This window comes from Anabrus simplex, chromosome 2 (assembly GCF_040414725.1).
Source record: "Anabrus simplex isolate iqAnaSimp1 chromosome 2, ASM4041472v1, whole genome shotgun sequence".
NCBI classification, from domain to species: Eukaryota; Metazoa; Arthropoda; class Insecta; order Orthoptera; family Tettigoniidae; genus Anabrus; species Anabrus simplex.
The window spans coordinates 1,115,345,707-1,115,370,003 of NC_090266.1; the positions used below are offsets into that span (position 1 = coordinate 1,115,345,707).

Here is a 24,297-nt window from a genome sequence, read left to right on the forward strand (position 1 = left end):
ATTCAGGTGAACTCATAACAGATCCCAGGGAAGCACTGGACAGGTGGAGAGAATACTTTGAAAATCTTCTCAACGTAAAAGGAAATCTTCATGGTGGTGTCGTGAACAACCAAGTTCATGGGGAGGAAGAAAATTATGTTGGTGAAATTTTGCTTGAGGAAGTGGAAAGGATGGTAAATAAACTCCATTGTCATAAAGCAGCAGGAATAGATGAAATTAGACCTGAAATGGTGAAGTATAGTGGGAAGGCAGGGATGAAATGGCTTCATAGAATAGTAAGATTAGCATGGAGTGTTGGTAAGGTACCTTCAGATTGGACAAAGGTAGTAATTGCACCTATCTATAAGCAAGGGAACAGAAGGGATTGCAACAATTATCGAGGTATCTCATTGATTAGTACACCAGGCAAAATATTCACTCGCAACTTGGAAGGGAGGGTGCGATCAGTGGTTGAGAGGAAGTTGGATGAAAACCAGTGTGATTTCAGACCACAGAGGGGCTGTCAGGATCAGATTTTCAGTATGCGCCAGGTAATTGAAAAATGTTACGAGAGGAATAGACAGTTGTGTTTATGTTTCGTAGATCTAGAGAAAGCATATGACAGGGTACCCAGGGAAAAAATGTTTGCCATACTGGGGGACTATGGAATTAAGGGTAGATGACTGACATCAATCGAAAGCATTTATGTTGACAAATGGGCTGCAGTGAGAATTGATGGTAGAATGAGTTTTTGGTTCAGGGTAATTACAGGGGTTAGACAAGGCTGTAGTCTTTCACCTTTGCTGTTCGTAGTTTACATGGATCATCTGCTGAAAGGTATAAAGTGGCAGGGAGGGATTCAGTTAGGTGGAAATGTAGCAAGCAGTCTGGCCTATGCTGACACTTGGTCTTAATGGCAGATTGTGCCGAAAGCCTGCAGTTTAATATCTTGGAACTTGAAAATAGGTGCAATGAGTATGGTATTAAAATTACCCTCTTGAAAGCTAAACTGATGTCAGTAGATAAGGAATTCAACAGAATTGAATGTCAGATTGGTGATACAAAGCTGGAACAGGTAGAAAATTTTAAGTGTTTAGGTTGTGTGTTCTCCCAGGATGGTAATATAGTAAGTGAGATTGAATCAATGTGTAGTAAAGCTAATGCAGTGAGCTTGCAGTTGCGAACAACAGTGTTCTGTAAGAAGGAAGTCAAGCTCCCAGACGAAACCATCTTTATATCGGTCTGTTTTCAGACCAACTTTGCTTTACGGGTGTGAAAGCTGGGTTGACTCAGGATATCTTATTCATAAGTTAGAAGTAACAGACATGAAAGTAGCGAGAATGATTGCTGGTACAAACAGGTGGGAACAATGGCAGGAGGGTTCTCAGAATGAGGAGATAAAGACAAAGTTAGGAATGAACTCGATGGATGAAGCTGTACGCATAAGTCGGCTTCGGTAGTGGGGTCATGCGAGATGAATGGAGGAGGATAGGTTACCTAGGAGAATAATGGACTCTGTCATGGAGGGTAAGATGAGTAGAGGGAGACCGAGACAATGATGGTTAGATTCAGTTTCTAACAATTTAAAGATAAGAGGTATAGAACTAAATGAGGCCACAGCACTAGTTGCAAACAGAGGATTGTGGCGACGTTTAGTAAAGTCACAGAGGCTTGCAGACTGAACGCTGAAAGGCATAATGGTTTATAATGATAATGTATGTATGTATGTATGTTATCATGTATGTATGTATGTATGTATGTATGTATGTATGTATGTATGTATGTATGTATGTTGCATCAATTATATTATAGCTTTACTATCACATAGTGTCACGCATGAGGGTTGTCTGGATTAGCGCTGAATCCCATGTGAGCACTCAATTCCATAGGACGTCACAAACCCGTATTGCACTCCACAGCAACTGAATGGTATGAACGAGCAGTAGAACACTGGAAGTTCAAAATACACTATTATCCCTTTTTCGTGATAACACTAAAATAATTCAATTTTGCAGTTAGTTTTCCTGTCTGATATTACTGTTAATGCCCTGAAGGGAATAAATTGAAATGTTATCATATTCATTTTATACATAGTATTTCCCACCTGGCTGATGAAAATTTCTGTCAGTACATTAACAGTCAACATCACAAACTCCTTTTGTTGCTCAAATATTTGTATCTGTTGAATATAAAAGGCAAGGCCAACAGTACAAGGAACACAACTTCCTACAGACACACAGCCACGTATCATTTGTATACCAGGAATCAACAAAATGATGCACTCTTCTTTCTGTTACCATAGCTGATATTCTAGAAGTAGGTCTCACATTGTCTACGACTTCTTCCTTAGCAAAAAATGTTTGGCTAGAGATTGAATGTTTTAATAAGTCCTCAATAACACAGCCGCATTGGTCCTCCATAATAAGTGAATTTCCCCTTAACAACAAATAACACGCTTGTAACAATCACTACTGAACACTACAGTCAAGTTAGCCTCCGGACTAGTGCAAACACTACAGTTTATGAATCTCTTGTTCAAACATGCAAACACGTGAGCCTACTGAAAGGCACACTCTGTGAAGTCATTTCGAGTGCATCGAATACGCAAGCATGTCCCGAATGAATTCAAGCTCGTCATCTTCGCCTCGGGGAAATGGCAAATTGAGCGCACAATCGGCATATCTTCATCATTTGACAGATACAAATCTTTCGTCACTTAATGTGTTATTTATATGGAAGAGGAATTAAGCTTTATGGTTTTTATAGTATACAGTATTAAATAAACAATTTATATGCCATAATATTATGTTGTCATATTCATTGATCTTTCATTTTGGATGATCTTAGCCTGGCTAACACAGCAAACACAGCCCTGCTGTACCGGTGGTAATTGCATTAACAAGATTGTAAATAAGGGTTACAGATCTTTTCATATGGTTATGAGGGTATTTTGGAGTTGTAAAAGAGAGGGCATGTAAGTCACTGGTGGGACCCTCACCAGGATTACTTCATTTCAAAACTGGAAATTATCTAAAGGAAAGCAGCATGATTTGTTTTGGGTGATTTCCAACAAAGAGTAGTGTTACAAGGTTGTTGGAAATTTTGGGCTACAGCGGGGAAGACTCTGGAGTAAGGAGATGAGCTGCTCGACTGAGCGGTAGGTTCTGAGCTGTCTGTGGAGAGATGGCATGGAGTAACATTAGTAAAGGATAAGGTTGAATGGAGTTTCTAAAGTAGGATATATGAAGGATGAAGAGACAGTTGGAATTAAGAGGACAAATTGGGTGAAATAGTTGATAGGAAGAAGAATATGGAATTGGAATAATTTACCAAGGATGATGTTCATTAAATTTGCGACTTCTTTAAAATCATTTAAGAAAAGTCTAGGCAAAGAAATGATGGAAAATCTGCCACATGGGCAACAGCCTGAAATGCAGATATTTCGTGACTGACTGACTGAGTTTAAGGAATTACATTTTCCTGGTCCGGATTGCTTATGGCAATTGATAATATTCAACTGTAATGCATGAGGATGAAATACTGATCTGAACTCGTCTCCTCCTCCTGTGGACTGGAAATTCTCAATCCAACAAGTTCAACTTCAATCTCAACACATTAAAAAAAACCCTTTCACTCTTGCAAAAAAATAATTTAAAATGTCAGAATGACTTACTACGATAAACCTTAAAATCATATATAGCCAAAACTACATCACTCCATTTCACAAACAAAACAATGAGGATGAAGAAGAACTATAACTGAGGAATGTGTTCAAAAGGTGCTATTTCCTCTTTCAAAAAAATAGATCAGTATTTTGTCCTCATGCATTACAGCTGAATATTATTGATTGTCATGAGCAATCCAGACCAGAAATGTGTAATTCCTTAAAAGTTGTACCAAACCCAATCATGGGTGCGTCCCATGGGCCTTTTATTTTATGTTTCTTGTGCTTTTCCCCACAATTTTCTTTAAGTTTAAATAGCACCTTTAGAACACATTACTCAATTATCATAAGAGTAACTTGTTATAAATGACCATGTATCAATGGTTTAGAGTAATACTAGCATTTTTCATATCTGCTAAACTTCCGTATCTGCTGATCAGCATTAACACTAGTATTCACCCGTTGTACGTACGGAACAGTACACTGTTAGGTCCACTGTGTCTATTATTTATTCATTACCTCTGTTGGTTTCCTTTATTTTTGTGATAACGTTAGCAATATTGCCGTTAATTATCTTATCATAGGGCCCCAAACCTCCTTTGCTTGCCCCTAGGCCAATGGTCTTGTACCTAGCGGGACTTAACCAATCCAAACCAATGGTTTTGTCACTAACACACCAGTGGTATTGACCACTCCCTTCAACTCAACGAAAACACTTAAAAACTATGCAATTCTTGATCACATAAATTTTACGTTATGCCCACACTTTTCACAAACTCTGGTACTTGAAATCAACTTGTGACGTTGATAAAATAATTAATGGCAAAATCGCTAACGTTATCATACAAACAAAGGAAACCAACAGAGGTAATGAATAAACAATAGACACAGGGGTCCTAACAACGTGCTGTTCCGTACATAGAAGTGGTGAATACTGGTGTTAATGCTGATCAGCAGATACAGAAGTTCTGACGATGTGAAAAATGCTATTTACAATCGTATTGCTCTGAACAGTCTATATCTGTGTGTGTAGATATGGGACATGACTAATCCAGGGTAGTGAAACACATTTGTAATCAATTGTATTCTGCAAGAAAGAAGTGAGTTATCACACACTTCAAACTGAACTGACTTTGCTATGCAGGAATGAAGGCTGGATAAGTTAGAAAAGATCTGCATGACTGAATCTGTGCACATGTGAGACAACCAAAAGAAAACAATTGACTTGGCAATGGTGGGTAAGAGAAAGTGAGGTACTGAACTAAAACAGGCAAATAGAGGGTTACAGAGGCACATGGTTAATTCACAATGCCTTGCATAGTGAATGCTGAAAGGCTATATATACAACATGTATGTAGACATAGGAAAGCACACTGACCTGTCATGGGTCTTCACTTCTCACCATGATTACTGGTGCTCTTTCTAAATTGCTTTTCAGAGGAACAGCACAGAATTTAATACATAATTTCATTACATTTGGGGATATCTTTCTCTTTCAGACCCTTTGGAGGGGATTCCTTTTTAAAAAAAAAATCATAATTACCTTCAAAACCTGTTACAATTTCTGAAATGTAAGGCTTATTGACCCTCCCACAGATAAAAGAGTGTGCAGTTCCTGATAACAATATCAGTAAAGAGATAAGACATTACCTAAGGCAAAAGAATTGAAAAATGACTGACCATAGGCCTTGAATCCCCAGAAATGTGCTCCTTAGATAACTGATTCTGCTAGGATGATTTGTGTATGAGGAGTTGCTGGTTGAAGTCTACAATAATGTTTTGCCAACCAGTGTACATCAAAACCTGACTTTTGCCTTAGGTTATGACTACTTTAAAGCCAGTTCTAAATTTCTTACTATTTTTGAGCTTCTCTTGAGCTGAAGTGGCATCCTCATGTTTTAACTTGTTGGTCCACTTAAGGGGCCGCTGACCTAGGGGACGTCCTTCAGGTTGCAGCTCTGTTGGTACGGTAATGCCAGCATCCCTCAATAAAGCTGTCAACTGTTGTGTTCTTTTTACTAGTTCATTAACACGCTGTTTGAGGTGCTGAACTTGTCTCCCTGAACATAATTCAAAATCATTTATGATAAAATTTCATATACAGGAAATTAACAACTTACACATATGAGACACATAAGACAGTTACTTCACCACATTTACCACACAGATGGCAAATAATGGATATACAAAAATATAAGTTTCTTTCCTCAGCGAACATACCCTCTGTAAGACCTGCCTTCTACATATACCCAGCATCAGTTTTATCAGTAACATTGCAAGTTCATCATGAGTGTACCTCATCCAACATCGTCCCTCAGCTTTCTACACAACCACTACAGTACCTGCAAAAACAGTAACATGGATCTTTCTGCCCCTGTTCACACCCAACACCATCATACCACAAATCCATGGTTTCACAAGTGAAGTCCTTAAACATTTACACCCAATTTCCCCACCCTTTTGACCTTAGAGATTTCAAAGTTGGACATCAACTGATGTTCAGATCAAGGGAAGTGCTCCCCTTTTCCATCACCCCCCTCCCTTTACCCCATAACTAAGGCCCAGATTCATATGCACTAAAAACTCCAAAAATATGCATGCCACATATGCACTAAAATGTTGAAAATATGCACGAAAATATGCACTAAAAATAAAACAAACACACTTATGAAATGCATTATTTAGTTTTAACTTAGCATTAAATTGATAAACATGTTTCATTCCTTGGAAAATTATATATGGCAGTAGGTTTTCAACAGTTTTACAATGTTTTCAGGAGCCAATGATTTTCTGTTGTTGGAAAGAATTAATTTATACGTCGAAAATGATCGTTCTACGTCAACGGACGTAACTGGACAATACTTGTACACTGGCACTGCCTGATTATGTAGTTGCTTATGGATTGAACCTTCTTCAGTCCTGGGTTTGAATCCAACAACACAATGAGTTTCCTTTTAACATTTTCTCCAGTTTATCTTGAATAATTAGTTTCATTTTCCGTACTGATAGTTAACATGTAATATAGATAAGAAAAGGTTCCACCTTATCAATACCAATTTTATTTATATAAGATTAACTTACAGGACCGGTTTCGACTTTTTGAACAGTCATCATCAGCTGTACATTGGTACCTTTACATAAGTCAAATATTGGTTGAACTGTCTTTCCAAATGGAGAAGTTGTGGGGAAGCACTATGTCCAAACATTCAAATTGGGCATGTTTAAGAGTAAAAATTGGTTATATGGTACAATCTAGATAGATGAAAGCGAGTCTCTTTTTTTTTAGGCCTAAAATTCGTGTAAATTAGCTAATTTTTAAAAAGTACAGGTATATTAAACACTCTAAAATGTATAACATATGTTAAAAACACATATTAAAATATACAGTGCATGTTAAAATCCTTTATAATGGCTCAGATCACTTCATTGGAATGGATTTATACGTCTTGCGTATGTCTATATTCTTGTTTGAGTCCAATGTAGATGAAGAATGTCAGTGCTTGCGTTCATCGGCAGTGCTCTCGTGGGGGTTCTACTATATATTAAGATATATCCACTTGTATACATGATAGGTTTATCATATTGTTAATAGCAATTCCAGTATACCGGGTTCTTCTGGACATAATTTATCCACTATGAAGTTCGCAATGTATCGACCACAGAATCGGTTGTTTCATCTATCAATATCCAGATACAGTTCCCTCCTATGTCAGATCGTATCGAATACAGGACAAAAGCATGCATTGAAAGTAAATGGTTCTCCCTATGGATAGACTCATTTAGTGTCTTTTGATTAGCACAATAGATTTCAAGAAACGTGCATAACTGTGATTGATACATGGACTTTAAGTATTGAATGTAGTTTCCGTTGTGCGTGAATATTTCAGATGCAGGTTGGTGGCTCTTTTCTCGTGTATAATATTTTGCTGGTGTGTGTTATTGCTGTCGTGCTTGGGATGCGTTGAGTTTGGCCAGGCCAATAAAATTGGTATTGATAAGGTGGAACCTTTTCTTATCTATATTACATTTCTCCAGTTTAACCAGGGACACCATTTAAAGAACTAATGGTGTTTTGAATTAACTGAAGGGATTCGTGTAGGGGTGCATCACGAGTTTCTAGGCCGTTAATCGCCTCCAAAAGTGACGAAAAATGCAGATGGATGAAACTGATATCCTTATATACAGTTTCAGATTCAAATGCGCACTTTGTTTCACGAATACATGCAGTATGACTATCGTCACTACTTTTAACTACCATACAACTTTCACTTGATAAAAATCCCCTGGTAGAACGGTACTGTAGATAACGAAGTTCCCCATCTTGTGAGAACAGGTTCCGGCGGAAGAGAAACCTGAGGCAGATGAGTTGTTTTACAACTGTACACGAGCCGTTACTTTTAGGAACAATTTATTCCCACTCTAAATTACTTTGTTGACAGATGGGAAGAGGGTACGTACACTCTTCTGTAATATGGTGCAATCCATGGGCCAAACATGATATATGGATGAGATTTGCAAAAAATACTCGAAGAGACTGACCAGCTTTCAACATATACGAAGCTGCATCTGTGACTAAAAGCCACACTTTGTAATGGTCACTCTCCAATTCACTAGGCCACAGAAATCGCAACTGAAATGTGGTTGTTTTTTCTAGCACTTTGCACGAAATGAGGTTTGCCGGGTTCTTCTGGACATAATTTATCCACTATGAAGTTCGCAATGTATCGACCACAGAATCGGTTGTTTCATCTATCGATATCCAGATACAGTTCCCTCCTATGTCAGATCGTATCGAATCCAGGACAAAAGCATGCATTGAAAGTAAATAGTTCTCCCTAAGGATAGACTCATCTGGTGTCTTTTGATTAGCACAATAGATTTCAAGAAACATGCGTAGGTATGGATTATTCCATTTTTGCAGCAAAATGTTGCTGCATACAAAAGCTTTACAAATATTAGCGGAAAATGTACTAACTTCACACCGTGTTTTCATGTTGGTTAAAAGTAGCTGTTGCATATTCTTAATCAGTTCTTTTGTTCAGAAGTATAAAGTTGTTTTCGAATGCTGATCAGTTTGAAATTTTTTGTCGCATTTTACATTCTTATGATAAAAATCATTGTTGTGCGTATTGAAGATACTGAATGTAGGATGCTAAATGGTTTATTTTGTCACCTATTCAATACATATAAATACATGTATTGAATAGGTGACAAAATAAACCAGGCGAAGAGCAGGTTAACAGATGAACGCACTTGTTTAAGCAAACCTTCGGGGGATATTGTAAGGAGAAAGTAATGTCAAAACTGTTGTGAAAGGGTTCATTATCTATCTGCTTGTATTGCGACAACAAAAGCTCTTTCCTTGATCCGGGAATGCTTCTCATGTTGCCAAGGGGTATACAACATATAGAGTTCATTAGATTTTCATTTACCGGGCGAGTTGGCCGTGCGCGTAGAGGCGCGCGGCTGTGTGCTTGCATCCGGGAGATAGTAGGTTCGAATCCCACTATCGGCAGCCCTGAAAATGGTTTTCTGTGGTTTCCCATTTTCACACCAGGCAAATGCTGGGGCTGTACCTTAATTAGGGCCACGGCCGCTTCCTTCCAACTCCTAGCCCTTTCCTATCCCATCATCGCCATAAGACCTATCTGTGTTGGTGCGACGTAAAGCCCCTAGCAAAAAAAAAAAAAATTTCATTTCATTCAGAAATCTTAGAAAAATGATCACACATAAGAGAAAAATATATCTGGATGTGCATTAACTTACCAAATATGCACTAATGTACAAAATATGTGTTAACGTTCAAAATATGCATTTTTAAAATATCCGGGCCCTACTCATAACAGTGTCTACTAGTCAACAATGACCACTATCATTCTTATTTCATCCTCCACTGATGAATGCTGGAGCTGAAAATTTTGGACACATTTCTTTCTTTTGTGTGTAATTTATGAACGTGTGGCTGCACAGCAAGTCACACTCCATCTGCTCCCTATATGTATGAATATAAATCAGATATGGTGTATATACCGCACATTATTCAACAACTTTGAAAACAATTTAATTTTATCTGCCAATAGTTGAGGAAGACAAATTAACCCTACTGTATTTGGTCCCTTCCAACACCCTTCCTCTGGAGCAATGCATTTCAGAGCACCATAATGGGTGATGGACATTAAAATCACCCAACAAGAGGAAAGGAACCGGGCGAGTTGGCCATGCGGTTAGGGGCGAGCGGCTGTGAACTTGCATCTGGGAGATAGTGGGTTCGAATCCCACTGCCGGCAGCCCTGAAGATGGTTTTCTGTGGTTTCCCATTTTCACACCAGGCAAATGCTGGGGCTGTACCTTAATTAAGGCCACAGCTACTTCCTTCCAACTCCTAGGCCATTCCTATCCCATCGTCGCCATAAGACCTATCTGTGCCGGTGCGATGTAAAGCCACTAGCAAAAAGAGGAGAGGAAGTAAGAGTTGATCAATAAGATCAATTACATCACTGATATTAAGAGGCTGGCCTGGTGGGAAATAAACATTAAAAACCGTAGTTGTGACGGGCAACGAAACACATATTGCTACTGTCTCCAGTTGGGTTCTTAATAATAATAATAATATTTGTTTTGCTTCCCACTGACCACTTTTACGGTTTTTGGAGACGCTGAGGTGCCGGAATTTAGTCCCGCAAGAGTTCTTTTAAGTACCAGTAAATCTACTGACATGAGGCCGTCATATCTGAGCACCCTCAAATACCACCGGACTGAGCCAGGATCGAACCTGCCAAGTGGAGGTCAGAAGGCCAACGCCACAACTGTCTGAGCCACTCAGTTGGGCTCATAGTAGCACCTCTTTTTCTATATGCATCAGAATGAGTAAAAATACCAACACCACCGGAAGCCCAGTTAGCACAATCCCCTTCTGTCGAGTATAGTCTATAATTTCTCAGGACAGTATGTTAACTTGGTCTGGGAATAGTTTCCTGAATACAGACCATACTCACCACAAACTGGCTGATTAGTTGGCTCAGCTCAGTAAGATGCCTGTCATAATTGTTACAATTCCACTGTAACAGTGGCATAATGTGTCTTAAAGAAAGAGTTAGGTTTTAAGCGGCGAGATGCTACTTAACTTATACAAATACCCCTATCTGAAGATGTTCAATGTACATCACCTCATCACGTGATGTTCACCTTGAGATTTTGAATGGTTTTTGGGAGCAGGGTTTCCTTTTACAACGGGAGTGTGCAGATTTTCTAGAGGTAGATCTCCTGGCGCTGCCATAGATCCTTTGGATGGACGGCATGTTTCCGCATTTGCAGGATGGGTGGAGGATCGCCTGGTAAGGATGTCCTTCTTCCCAGCCTTTTTTGTTTAGATGGGCTGGGATACCGAGCCCTGGTCGACGATGCCGCCTCTGCCATCTTAGGTGCAGCTATCGCCAACCTCTTCGGGGAGGGAGACTTCCCCTCCCTCCCTCTGCTGTGTGCTCGAAGGCTGGGTGGACACCACCTTTCAGCTTTTACTCTTCGGGGCGTTGCTGACAGGAGCAACTGCTGCCTTGGGTGCAGCAATCTTCATAGGTGTTGGTGAAACAAACAACGAACCTGAGAGACTCTGTGCTATCATGCTAAAGGCTAGTGTCTTCACAGCAGCATTCATGAAATTAAACTTACAGCACTTTCCAGTGTCTTGATCTCCTGGATCATCTTCTGAAATACGTACCACACACAGACTGATTCGAACAAGATACCATATGTCCGAACCTTTGGTATTGATAGCACCGCATGGGAGGCAGGATATACTGCCTCACATTGCAATAATATGTCGTTACCAGGGAGGTGAAAGGAGTAATGGAGTGGCCCTTATGCAGGTCAACTGGGACCACTCCTTGAAAGTGATAGCCATGTTGTTTGGCACCATGGCTGGCTGGGGAGTAGTGTGAGCTAGTTGCTAGTCATAAGTTTGTATTCACCCAGTGAGTTACCTGTGACAAGTTGCCTAATATAACCGTTGTTTATCATGGGTCTTTGTTGTGTATATGGGTGCAACAATAAAAGTGACAGGAACAGAAAACCCAGCATTGCTTTTCAACAGTAAGTTTTTCTTCTCCTAGGCTGGTACATATCAAACGTAGACATGCATGTTTATTTTTTCATGGAGAGAACGTCATTGTTTTAAAATATACATTGGTGTACGTTCCCTAAGAACCCAAACCGTTGGGCCCTGTGGACGAAGGCAGTTAAGGGAAGAACTGGACACCTAGTGTTCATAGAGTTATTTGTACGGAGCACTTTAGGCCTGACAAGTGAATAATACATACTTATCCGGGATGAGACTGAGAGGGAATGCCTTTCCGAATGTATTCCCTGCCTATCCCAGCTTCTTACAGCCATCAGCGCTTAAGGTAATTATCACTTGAGGACTTAAATTAAGATAGTCGCTGATATGCTTTATTGTTCCGTTTGGATGTCATTCTAAATAATCATGGTTTGCAGAAAAGGAAGGAACCACAATCCAGAGATGTTGACGAACTCGAGCTATGTAATATCATATTGAAGAGGGCTACCAGTGACATTAATGCTGTTCGGATGTAAAAGGTGAGAACATTTCCTATTTTATTACAGGAAGAGCTTGGAACACAATATATTCCTATTATAGTTCGGTAGTCCCCATTTTAACTAGTCATTTGCTTATTCAGGATGTTCAATCCCTGGACGAGGAAAATGGAGAAAGCTTTGAACATGCATAGTGTCAAAAGAAAGAAGAGAAACTGAAAATGATAATTAGGGAAAATGAGGGCTTCATTGAGACATATGAGAATGATCATTAAAAATTTACGAAGAAGGAATGCTAGGATGAAAAAAAAAAAAAAAAAGATAGTGACAACTATGAAAACTTTATTTCATTACTTGAAATCAAAAAGTTTAATTATAAATGAGTGCACTATTCAGCTCACTGATATTTCAGGGGTTCGACTAAGACACTTATTCAGAGTGCAAAATGGAAAGATCCAGGAAACAATAATGACACAACATTTCACCAAAGTTACGCAGTTCAGAGGACAGTAATGCTCACGACTGGACTGTGATTGCAATGTTTATTTTTGTTAATTTATGGTTTGTGAATGGCTTTAGTTTGATCAAAAGTACAGTTTTATATGTTAAAACTTTGTGTTCAATGTAGTATATTATAATTAGGTGCCTTGTGCCTAAATAGGAAGAAAACACACTTAGTTTTAACCGCATTCTCCCTCATTCAGTAGTGCACGGTTGTGCTTAAATGGCGTGGCCTCAAGGCTAGCTGTGGTGAAGGGCCACTCCATTACTCTTCTCACCTCCCTGGTTGTTACCATGAATTTCTCTGGTAACACTGACAACATGAAGGAGACGATGAAGGCACCGGTGGCAACATCTTCACCTTTGACTTTGCGTATAATGCGCCAGACATGTCATGCAACGGTTCTTCACGTTTTCCATAAGCTCATTGTCTTGTGATCGAAATGAGATTGTGGTGGAAGATGACTCTGTGAACCAGATTCATGGATTAGTGCTCTTCTACTTTGACGGGGATTTCGCCAAAGTGGTCGCACTTAAACAACTGATCAGCTTGAAATGCAGTGCACGTCTTTAGTAGCATACTGCTGTTGCGCATTTTCTTGAGGTCCTCAAGTTTGCCTAGACCCCTTCGATGTGTCTACTGAACAAGATAGACTTCACCAGCTTGAAAGCAAGCCCATCGGTTCTGGTAACAACCAGGAACCTAGGAAAGCTGGATCCCATACCTTCACGCTGTGTTTATTCCCAGGGGATTGCCCCCTGAGAGAATAAAAATTTGGGCTTTTCGACGTGGTATACCCACTCTGATCAGGGGCCTCTGCAACCAAACCAAGCAGCCAAGGCAATACTCACCTGGTCAATGAAGGTATTGCTCGCGGTGCAATGCTGGATGGTGTCCAATATGGGCTGACTGATGCAATGAGCCCTATGACTCCCTTCCTCAAATCACCCACAAAGCACATACTACGTAGCATACAATTTTCTTTACGTCACACCGACACAGATAGGTCATACGGCGACGATGGGATAGGAAAGGCCTAGGAGTGGGAAGGAAGCACCGTGTCCTTAATTAAGGTACGGCCCCAGTATTTGCCTGGTGTGAAAATGGGAAACCACGGAAAACCATCTTCAGGACTGCCGACAGTGGGGCTCGAACCCACTATCTTCCAGATGCAAGCTCAAAGCTGCGCACCCCTAACCGCATGGCCAACTAGCCTGGTAGTACAAAATTTTTAAAAAATTGACAATAACTTGCTCTTCTGGCATTCGGCTGTGTGGGGACCTGCATTGTCCAGGCGGATACTACTGCCAAGTACATAGCGCTCCCACCCAACAGGCCGGGAATACCGTCTGGACTTTCAAGCGCAATCACACAAGCAGCACGAACATCAAATTTTCATTTGGTCTACAACCAATCCTCAAGAAAAAATAAAGAAGGTACCGGTGGCCATATGACCCCTTTATGTTGCCTTCTACAACAGGCAGGGATTACCTGTGGATGTATTCAGACCCTCCCATCCACAGGGGCTATAATTCATTGTACCAAAGCTGCAATCCATTTACACACCTACATTGCCTCTTACAACAGGCAAGGGAAGCCGTGGGTGTATTCTTTGTCTGTGTCACCCACCCACTGGGGGTTATTAAAATAAAGTAATAATTTATGAGTATTTTAAGGATGTCAGAACTAAATAATCTCTTGGCATCATTTAGGCTTTTTTTAAAAATAATTACTGAATTAACTTAGAAATATTGCTTGTATAACACAGAATTATTTCCAACTATCACAGGTTGTATACAGAGTGACAGAACAATCACTGGCAATCTAACATCCAGAGGCAAGTAAGGTATGTAGTCTTCAAACATTGCCGGGCTGAGTGCCTCAGATGGTTGATGCGCTGGCCTCTGACCCCAACTTGGTAGGTTCGATCCTGGCCCAGTCCGGCGGTATTTGAAGGTGTTCAAATACGTCAGCTTTCTGTTAAGCTGCTGCACACGGCTTGAAACTGAACCCTACAAAGTCGCAAGTAATCCTTCTTGGGCATCGAAATAAAATGACAAGCATAAGTTAATGTCCGTTGCCCAGAGTAACCCTTCAGGATGTTCCAATTCTTTTGTATTGCAAGTGAAGAATCATGGCGTTATCATGGTCGAATACATGACTTGATCTGCACATGTCTTACATATCTGCCATAAAGTTTTCTAAGATCTACATTCTTTATATAAACATATACTTCTTATAAAACTTAGACAGAAATTAATTGAAGCTCTTGTAATGCCACATTTTGACCATTGTGATGTTGTTTTCAATGATGTGAAGCCACAATTGTCCCTAAGGCAACAACATGCTCAAAATGCATGTGTGAGATATATATGCAATTTAAGAAAATATGACCACGTGTTGTCATCTTTCCTAGAACTAGACTGGTCGCGACTCCATGTTCGTCGCAACCATCATACTTTGTCTCTCCTCCATCGAGTTCTTACTACATCTTCCCAATCTTACCTTTCTCTGCATTTCCATTAGTTCTCAAATTTTCATAACAGGGATATAAGGGCTCAAACATCAAACCTTCTCATCATTCCTCACCATCAAACTGCCGCATATAACAACTCATTTTCTGTGTTTGCCACATGAGAATGGAACCATTTACCGGATGACATCAGAGGAATAGCAACCACAGTGTCATTTAAAAAAGCATTACAGGGTACAGCAGAATACAAGTGAACTGTGCATTTCTGGGCTTTCATTGATCGTGCTATTACATTATTATCACTAGTTATTATTATTATTATTATTATTATTATTACTACTGTTTTTATTGTAAGTATGTATGTCTCACTGGTGTGGAATTTTATTTCAGTTATAAAATATTTTGATTGCGTTTAACTGAGCTTTATTTAGTATTAATTACGGTAGTGTTAATTATGATTCTAATGTATAATATTTGGTTTAGTGTAAGAGAAGGCCTAATGGCCTTAATTACGCCAATAAAGATATCTATCTATCTATCTATCTATCTATCTATCTATCTACATACCTGCCAACTTTACAAAACCAAAAATCAGGAGATTTTGATTTTTAAATCAGGAAAAATCAGGAGAAATCAGGAGATACAATTGGTCAAAATTGCTTATTCTACATGTCTTGCGCAACACAGTACTACAATATATTTATAACACTTATTGTCTCAAATCCCGACTGTTGCTATACGAGGCTACAAGGCTAAAAATTACACATCTCTATTCCCTCACAGGAAGTGCGTGAGTGGGATGATCGGTCTCTGATAAGCCTACCGAAAATAGTATGAACTCATGCTCCAGATGTGTGAATCAGTCATGCACTTAGATGCCATTACTTAGCAAATGCATAGATTAATATATTGCATCAAGCACCCGCGCAATTATGCGAAGTGCAATGCTATTTGGATCAAATAACTAGCTGATGTACCCGTGCTTCACTACGGAATTCTCAGGAAGACTGTCCTTATAGTTTTCCCAAATGAAGTCAACATCTCATTACAACGACGCCAGTATGAATGTCGTGATTAAAAGCTATGATTTCATACGAAATATTCGATAAAATGAAAACAGTACATTTTCTCAATTTTTGCGAAAGGTACTACAGTGTCAATCTAACAGTTCAAAGTTTCAGAGCTAGAATGACCAGGCTGCAGACAGCCGCAAACACTCTTGTGCAATTATTCTGTTTAAGTGTGCACACTGCTCATTCAAATCACTACCTCCGAGTAGGGATCGAATAGCTGGAATACTATGATGATCCAGTGTGTAACGTACCAGTAGTATCAGAAAATTTATGAACCAGAAGAATGGCATGCTAAAGAGGAGAGATCTAACTCCCCACTCCCCAGCTTCTTCCTGCCAGTATTCAGGCAGGCTGTTATACTTGAAACCCAGCAGTAATCCCGTCTATCGTAGATAAATGGCAGCAGAATACACAAAGCACATCACAACAAACAATGGTCAATGTAATGCTATTGTTGATCAATTTTATGAGCTTTCTATATTGGAGGCCTTCACATTTAGTTTTCTTCTGAATCTGTGATATTAGAGCATCTAATGTAAAGTGAGTCGTCCTTTCTTTTATGACTCCCTCTTGTGGTATTATTCAAGCGATCGTTCCTTCATGACTTTCTTCATTATTATAATCTTCAAAATTTAATCACCATCACCACCACCAATATTATTGTAGTCAGAACAGTAAAACTGAATAAGCAAATTATCACAAAAATAATTTATTCTATTATTACCACCTATTCAATACAAGCCACGTGCTTCGTGGATGAAATCTACATAATACTATATACACTTCTCAGGGACATGTTTCGCCCCTTGTTAACGGCATCATCAGCCTGTAGGTAACCTTAAGGTCAAATGTCTGAAACATTATCTATTCATATATGGATTACAATGAAAAGTATGTTTCACATTAATCCATGTATGAATAGATAATGTTTCAGACATATGAACTTAAGGTTACCTAAAGGTTGATGATGCCCTTAACAAGGGGCAAAAAATGTACCTGAGAAGTGTAAGTTATACGAATCAATCATGAGAAGTGTCTCTTGCAAAACTGAATAAGACAAATAATCGGAAATTGCATTCTCTGTAACTTTTGTTATGTAGTATTTTTCAATATGACCGCTAAGATAGGTAATTTTTAAAAAAATTTGGCACCTTCCCCTAAACTACCATTTCGAACAGAGTGAATAAAATTATTTATAGCATAGACTGTAGTTCCTTATTCCCTAACTTTACATACAATTCTGTTCACCCATTTTCTCGTACATCGGCGCTGATATGGACTTAGCAAAATAATAATAATAATAATAATAATAATAATAATAATAATAATAATAATAATAATAATAATAATAATAATAATAATAATAATAATAAAAATCTAAATTCATGAATATCTCTGTTATTACAGCTGGTACGGTAAAAATGTATAAGACATAAATGATAGGAAATTTAATAATATATAACTTTAGTTATGTAGTATTTATCATTAGGGCCAATAATAACATAAATATTTGAGAATTAAATTTTAGGCCTTCCCCTAAACTACCATTTCACTCAGCGCGAATAACATTATTTATGGCCTAGATTGTAGCAACTTATTCCCCGACGTTATATACCGATTTTCATTAAATTATCTTCAGCCGTTTTCTCGTGATGAGCCTGCGCACGTACAGACAGACAGAAATTACGGAAAATTAAAACTTATTTCTCCTCGTTAATATGGCCACGACCGGTACGGAAATATCATTCTTTTTAAATTCTGAGCAATGTACAGACAAAACATTTTATTTATATTGAGATAAATTAAAATTAGTCAGAATTGTCTCCAAATGGCTTCTAAAATTTCTAGAAGTCACCCGTCGTTATCATTGAAATTATGTCACTATATTACTAAGAAAGCGACTAGTCTCTAGAATCGACCAAAGAGGATGGAATCGACTAGACTGACGTGAACGAACACGAACATACCACGCGAGAACGAGAGATTGACAATCGATATGCGCGTCGCGATATACAGGTTTCAATAAACATCGCACATTCGCGCACATTTCTCGCATTAATAAACTTCGATATTTCGTTTGAAAGCGGCCATTGAGCGAAGGACTTCCGGCCACTGACGTAAAAAAGCTGAAATGGAGGGATTTGAAAACAAATGTTTGAAGTTCACCAAAAAATCGGGAGAAAAGATAGAATATTCGGGAGGCGGGAAAAACTGTCGAAAATCGGGAGTCTCCCGCCTGAATCGGGAAAGTTGGCAGGTATGTATCTATCTATCTATCTATCTACCTATCTATCTATCTATCTATCTATTCATATATCTGCAGGGCTTGACGAGTTAATCAGCCAGTTCTCGTAAAGACAGTCTTCCCTTATTAGGCTTTTGTTTGTTCCAGTTTGGGAAATTGAGCAAAAACAGTGTGAAACCATTCAATGCTGCAATGTCTGAAAGAGTGTAAAAAAGTGATTGTTGCCATCTTCGAGTGTCCCTCTTTGTGGAATATTTGCACATCATCTGATCCACAGTGTCCACTCCACCCTTTGTCTCATTGTAATACATATTTGTCAGTTTTCTTTTTCAGATCAGATGGGGAACATATCGCTGCATCTGCTTAGTGGATAACAAGAGAAAGTTTCTCTTGGGCTTCTCATGTGGAATGTAGCACACTAATGTTGCAGGAATGTTACTGGAATGTGGATCAGTAAAGGTGAATTTGCTGGAGTACAGCTGTCTTGCTGCAAGTGCCTCTAGTTCTTTTGGTACATTCTTCCTCTTTGCTAGAAGAGTCCCAACTTACGTGAATTTATGATTATTGCACAACTCCTCTGCTAGATTTACTGAAGTGTAATATCGGTCAGTGGTTAAACTATGACCTGAATTATTTATCGGACGAATGAGATGTTTCACATCAGTGGCTGAATTTGAAGGCTGAGTCCCCTTTTTATGCATTCCAGCATATTGTTCCATGCTATGGATGTAGCGGGTATGGCAGTCTGTGAGCATATGGATGAGAATTCCATACTTCCTTGGAGTCTCCTTGAGAAAAATGCTGAATGGGCATCTTCCCCGAAATAATGACATTGCATCCACTACGGCATGCATACTAATGTTTAGAAAATATTACATTCATTAGGTTAAACATTTTGTGAAATGCTGCAAATTTATCTTCATCTTAGAGACCTGTTGGGTAGCTTTATCATCAAATGTAATATTTCTTATGATTGGCTGGAATCTGTTCTTGCTCACAGTGGCGGTGTAAATAAATCTAACAGAAACATTTAACCACAGATCTGGAGTAGGTGTGCAACTGTCATTCATTTCTCCCATGTAGACCAATAACCCTTTATAACCCAGAACTGCCCCTTTCCGTTGTGCATTAATAATCTGCAACATTTCTGACACAGAGAACTTGCTGTCACGATGTTCTGAGCTAAAGGTCTAGTAACATGAGGTGAATTAGAAATGTCTAATAGTTAATTTTCAGATGTGTTGCTGCTAATGCTGTCTTCATTATCTGATCGACTTCCACACCCAGCAACTTCATTTTCGATATCTAATGCATCACGTTGAGCACATTCATAATCACTTTCACTAATTTCTTGATGATGATGATGATGATGATGCTTGTTGTTTTAAGGGGCCTAACATCTAGGTCATCGGCCCCTGATGGCATGAAATGAGACTAAATGCAATGACAAAATAAAAATACAAAATCCTCCACTGACCAGAATTCAAAGCATGAGGACGAAAAATGAACGGATGGATATGAGGCTAAAACAATCAGTGGAGCAACCCGCAATGCCTCAGTTTCAGAAACTGACGGAATACAATAGTGATACTGACCAAGGGACTGCTACTGAATCGATGATGCTTGCAAGCTAAAGGGGCCCAAAATATAAGTCATCGGCCTCTCATAATGGTACTTATCGCTTGGAAAGTAGAACCATGGCATTTGACATGGTGCGGTGCAAATCAAAAGTAGCGAAGACTTGCAGTATACCACACATTATGGTACTACTCACAGGTAATGAAATTCGCACATGTAATACAGACCTATGGTGTTTCACACATAGCGGCGCCATTTACAGGCAACGCAAATCTATGGTTTTCATCACATAAGTGTACTAACCACGGGAACTCGTACTATCCCGTGGTGTTCTTTATATAGTGGATACTAATCATAGGCAAGCAGAACTCTGGCGTCGCTCATATTGTGCTACTGATCACAGGTACCGTAAAAGCTTGACCGCACGGTGCTCCTGATTGCTACTAATAAAAAATCTATTTGGTACCTAACATAGTGGTACTACGCGCAAGTAATAGCGACCCATGGTGTTGCCCACATGGTGGTACTAATCACAAGTAGTTTCATGGTTCTAATCCAATCACCCCTTGGTCGCTCCTTTTAGTCGCCTCTTACCACAGGCAGGGGATACCATGGGTGTATTCGTCTGTGTCCCCCACCCACAGGGGGTTGTGTGTTTGGTCCGCGAGAGGTATTTTATTTCCCTCAAGTTCGCCGGCAAGCCGGTTAGGACCCCTCTATCCGCCACCTGGGACGCGCCACGTGGGAGTATCACCTCTCCCTCTGCTACGCCAGCGTAGTAGGTTCGTGGCACTAATTTCTTCACTAATGCCATATTCTGACTCAGAATCCCTAACTAATGTAATCAGATCAAACAATAGTGAATTCCATACGCTAACAATGCACGCAGTGAACAGGACAAGAGCGCCAAAATAAGCTGAATGCAACAATGAGTAGTGCGCTCTGTAGACGGAATCAGAAATAAAAAACAATGATCACAGAGCTTAGTTCGATGAGGGACACGAGCTACCAAAAAAGGCGCCTCCAAGAGGATATTAAAACAGGAAGGTTCTTGGGTTTCCAAAATAGTTCAGTTCCGGACTAGAAATAAACATACAGCCGATAGATTTTGTTCAGAACTTATAGTTGTAAAGACTTCATCCTCTCTTGTCAACTTTCAGCATTTATTTATTTAATGTCAAAAATTTCATTTTTGGTCCGTATTGAATCAAGATTTACATTAAGAAATCTGGGTAAGTGGTTCCACCTATTCAATACTAAAAAGTTGTGAAGTTATGAATACGTCACATATTTATTTGATCTCATTATTGGGACCCATTTTGGCAACTATACTTGCCATCATCAGCCTAAGAAAATTGTTACAAGGCATTCTGAAAACTACTGTATACTAACATAATTTTAAAATTTATGTATGTACAACTTGTTCTTAAACTAAGTTTATGTATTGGGTCTACACCATAAAACTTGTATATTTAAAATACAAAGACTAGAATAATTCTTATGAGATACAATACAAGTCATAAATATTATACAATCTTTTGAATATAAAAATAGTAAATGACGTCAAATTTCTTGTAGATGTAATACAGGTTGATTTCAGCACTGAGTTTTTGTAAATAATTCTTCATAAAATATATGTTAGTTGTACATTAAGGGCATTCAATTGGCCTTATCGAATTACATTTTAAAATTATATTTAACGTAAAGTAAAATTGGATGATTAGAACATTAAAAGTAATTATACGTGAGGGAAAGTCAGATTACAGCACCGATTTTTTTTATAAAAACAGTTCCTCGTAGAATATATGCTAATGACCTGTGTAGAATCTTTGAGTTTGCCTTGATAGTATCTAGAGTATAGTGTTTACTGTGTGGATACAGTAAATTAAATTATATTAGTATATGTGTCACATAATACTGATCTTATATTTTGAGAGCTGTATCCATAAATATGCATAACTTTGAGAATTGTAGACTGATAGCCGAGAATTCTTGAAAAACCAATATGTTCAGCAGGATTTTTGGTGGATCTAGAAAGATCTCAAACTAAGACAGACCTAAAAGAAAATAAATTGCATGTTAGCATGACGGAAGCGGAGACAAGGAGAAATTCCTTTTGTAAATAGAAACTCACCTCGAGCACCAAGTTGATGAAAGTAAAGTTGAAGAGAAACTACCTTGTGAAATGTCAGACAACAGACCACAATCTCTAGCAGAGAGGCGGAGTGTGTTATGTAGGGGAACGGGTGGTGGCGTTAGCTGGAGGGCATTGGTCGGGAGGGCGTGGGTTACGTTGGTGTTAGTAGGCTAGCGTGTTACATATTATTCTGTATACTGATTGATCTTTTGGTATTTTTAGATTATTAATTACAGAAATAAGTGTATCAAATAAAATTGTAGGTTTTTCGGACAAGTCGTTAAGATTGTAGTTAGGGTTATAATATCGATCTAGTAAAATGAAACATTGCTCCATTAGGTCAAGTAAAAGGCCTTTGTTTATTATTTCGATGATGTCTATATTGTGATTAACTATGATTAGCTATGTTTGTAGTCATTTATATGCTGCCCTATTGCCGAAAATCTCCTGTATTTAATAGCATCGACATGCTCATTGTATCTGATCTTAAAGAATCTTCCTTTCTGTCCAATATATGTGCTGGCACAGTTGCTACAGTGAAATCTGTATACCCCTGATTTATCGAAGGGGTTGCTGGAGTTATGAAATATGTAATTTCTATTACTGGTTCTAAAGGAGATATTGATATTTTTCTTCTTAAATATGTTTATTATTCTGTAAATATCAGGATTAAATGTAAAGGCTGAATAAGTTTTCGATCTAGTTGTTTCTTTCTGTAAATTGGATTTTGGTCGGTGCTTAAACTTATATATGTTCTATGGTTGTAGCCATTGTGGAATGCAATGCTACGTATAGTGTTAAGTTCTTTATTTAAATTTGATTTTGACATGGGAATATTAAAGGCACGGTGTATCAAACTATTATAGGTAGCTCGCTTATGGTTGGGGGGTGTACGGAGTCTTAATGGTAATAGCAATGTGTGTTGGTTTTCTGTAAATTTTGTATTTAAAAGAAAACGGAAGTCTAGTAATGGTTAAATCTAAAAAATTAAGGGCCTTATTATCTTCAGATTCTATTGTGAACTTGATGCCTGGGTCAATATTATTAAGGTGTGCAAGGATGGTAGATGCGTCAGTAGTACGTTGGTCCATAATAATAAACATATCGTCTACAAATCTGGACCATAGGAGTATATTGTTAAATTTCTTGTCTTTCTCTATTTTTGTATATTCTAGGAAATCTAAGTATATATTAGCTAAAATGCCAGATGCTGGTGAACCCATGGCTAGACCGTCTTGTTTGTATATTACCATGTCGAACATGAAGTAGTTACTGTTGGTTAGAATTTTCAGAAGGGTCATAAAGTCAGCTATTTCAAGTTGGTTAAGTTGGCTATGAGTACATAGGTTTTTTTAGAATGATTGGTAAAACTTTTTCTGGTTTAATATTTGTATACATATTGGAAATATCGAATGAATGCATTGTATGATGTGGTTGCAGTTTAAAGCTGTCTAATTGTTTAATTAATTCGAAGGTATTTTTAACAGATTTGTTTGCTTGAAAAGTGCAGTGTTTACTCAGGAATTGTTGGATGAATTGCGCTGTTTTATAAAGGGGGCTCAGTCTAAAATTTACTATAGGACGTATAGGAACTCCATCTTTATGGATTTTGGGTTGTGCTTTGACGGTTGGTAGTCCTGGGTTATATTGAAAAGCTTGTTTTTTTCACTATCAGCTATCAAAAAGGTTGTGTTTTTTAGTATCTGTTTTAATTGTTTTTGAATGGATTGGGTTGGATCTTTTTCAATTATTGTGAAGGATCTATCTGTAAAAAGGTTTTTTTGTTTTGGCGATATCTGTTTGGTCCATTATAACAGTAGTGTTCCCTTTATCTGCTTTGGTAATATGGTTTTTGTGTTTTTTATTTTGTTTTTAAGTTGAAGAATCTTTTTTCTATCTCCAAGTTGCGTTGTAGTTATAGTGTGAACCGGTTTACTGGAAATGTTATTTAGTTGTTTTTTAGCTTCATGTCTAACTTCATCTTGGGAATCATAAGGTATTTTGTTAATAGATGCTTCTGTCTCTATTACTAATTTTTTAGCTGTGTTTGCTATGTTGTAAGTGGGCCAATTATGCTTATGACCTTTGGAAAGGAT

The 24,297-nt window shown here is 38.4% G+C and overlaps 1 protein-coding gene across 1 annotated transcript in view; it reads right to left on the reverse strand.

Moving 5' to 3' along the window:
• Positions 1-24,297, reverse strand: part of LOC136863802 (serine-rich adhesin for platelets) — a 91,241-nt gene that overhangs the window by 40,423 nt on the left and 26,521 nt on the right. The window contains exons 3-4 of the mRNA XM_067140141.2: positions 11,162-11,347; positions 5,500-5,703 (exon numbers count right to left, since the gene is read on the reverse strand). Coding sequence (XP_066996242.2) covers positions 5,500-5,703; positions 11,162-11,347 — 390 coding nt within the window. The remainder of the gene's footprint in view (positions 1-5,499; positions 5,704-11,161; positions 11,348-24,297) is intronic.